Raw genomic sequence first — 1,979 nt, forward strand, 5'->3', positions numbered from 1 at the left:
ACACCGGAAGAGAGGATTGCAAGACTACAGACAAGGATTGCGGCAAAGANGAAAGCTTCTAAAGTTTCGCTTTCCGAAAATTCCCTATCCCAAGACCCCGCAGATGCACAAAGGAAACAACAGCTGGAAGAGGCAGCACATAGGGCTCGAATGTTGGCTGAAAAATATGCACAAACTTATGGATACAACTTACAAAGTAGCGGTGAAGTTGACTCTTCGGNGAGCAGTGGGAATATTTCCAAACCATNGAATAGCACGCCAGGTGAAGCTGTCCGCGGGCTTCCATTGGAGAAGACTACCCGTACAAAGCATGTAAGCACTATCAAACTACAATCGAATGAAACATTACAACCAACAATCTCCATATCTTGTTACATTTGAAATAGTTTCCTTGAAGAACAGTCTTGTAAAAAGTGGAACAAAGAGTGAGACACCAACTTTGACTCGAATGACGTTGTTCATATTTTTTTGTACCTTTTCCATTTTCCCATAAATATATAGCTTTATACATTTTGTTTCACTCGCTCATTTTTGCACAGAGTTTTCTCGTCTTCTAAAACTCAAAATGCTTTATCTCCTTGTAAGAGTCAACTCATACTCTCAGGTTTCATTTCTTCCATAGTCTTGAGCCTACAATCCAGCACTATCGTTTCTTTATAGCCCTTTTTTCCTATCCATTTCATATTCGAGCAACGAAATTGAGCTTTGTAAATACAACATACGCTGGAGCAGGCTTGTATATTCTTCTCTCAAAGAAGCAAACACAGACGTTCTTTTCTAGTTGCTTTTTCTTTTGAACTTTTCAAAAAGTCTTCTATAGACCTCTGGTGGTGAGATCTCTTCCACCGGTGATGTCTTTCAGCAATCCAACGTCTATTGATGTGGACATTACGTTAAACCAGATAGTAGTAAACAATAAATAAATCCAGAATATGCAGCGTCTTTTTCCATTTATTGTTTGACAGGAACACTTGGAGATACTTTTCAACAATTTCAATGGCACTCTCGCTTGTGTTTTCAAGTCTATGATGTCAGTAACTGTAAATCGATTGGAAGAAATGTTGAACAATTCCTTGAAATTTTTCTGGGTCTCACCTGTGATGTATTTACTTTATCTTCTTCGATTGACTCCAACATACATATTCGTTTAACGTGTATGCCTCTTCATAAAACTCAAACAGCATTGCTACGGCATGAACAGGATCTTTTTTTTAACCATTCCTTGACTTTTAAAAGGCAAAGTAGTACCTAATAGAACCTACATTCCAAGACTTGTGCTTTCAAACAAGATGCAACAGAGTCGCTCCAAAGCTAGTCAATAAGGTCTTGGACAGATTGTTCAAAGCACGTCGAGACGCATTCATAAAAGTGTGAAGAGTCAAATGGTCGAAATAAATAAATGTGACGATACAGAATAAACAGATGGGCTTGGAGAAAGGGTCGTTGAGGAGGAGTCTTGTCATTTGAAAGAGTCGGTTTCTTGGTGATCCATCAACGTTTCTTGTACAATGTCCGACCTGGCTTGTGTCTCTTCTTGAAAAGCTGGGACAATAGCTACAACAGTAGGTTGGGTATTATACAATGAATAAAACTCCTTGATTACTGCTAGACCTTTGAGGATAATCTCTCCATTGTTATCGGTAATAAGTGTACAAGTTGTTTTTGGCTTTACACGGCATTTTTTTGCAACGTCTTGAATGTTGGTCTCTGTGTTTTCAAGAAACTGAGTGAATCACAAAATATCTTTACAAAACAACTTGAGGTGTATATCCATTTCTGTAGAGTGTTGATATAACCTTGAGAACCAGAAAAGGAAACCAAAAAAAATTTCATCTATTCCCCCAAAAAAAGGGACAGAAAGATTGATTGGTCTTACAATGAAACAGTCAGTCCAAAAAAAAAGGATGAAAAAGCTGCAACACTATGTTCAACCAGCTGTATTGCGTTGAACATACTCGACACAACCAATTGGTAACGAG

At 38.2% G+C, this 1,979-nt stretch overlaps 1 protein-coding gene across 1 annotated transcript; it reads left to right on the top strand.

Annotated features, from left to right (window-relative positions):
- Position 1: 1 nt before the first annotated feature.
- Positions 2-935, top strand: Gasu_26640 (uncharacterized protein; the record flags this gene model as incomplete). Its single annotated transcript, XM_005706339.1, has 2 exons — positions 2-312; positions 821-935. Coding segments are annotated over 2 exons (371 nt in total), but the record flags the coding sequence as incomplete, so codon positions are not given.
- Between the last annotated feature and the right edge of the window lie 1,044 nt (positions 936-1,979).

This window comes from Galdieria sulphuraria (assembly GCF_000341285.1).
Source record: "Galdieria sulphuraria unplaced genomic scaffold scaf_20, whole genome shotgun sequence".
Taxonomy (NCBI): domain Eukaryota; phylum Rhodophyta; class Bangiophyceae; order Galdieriales; family Galdieriaceae; genus Galdieria; species Galdieria sulphuraria.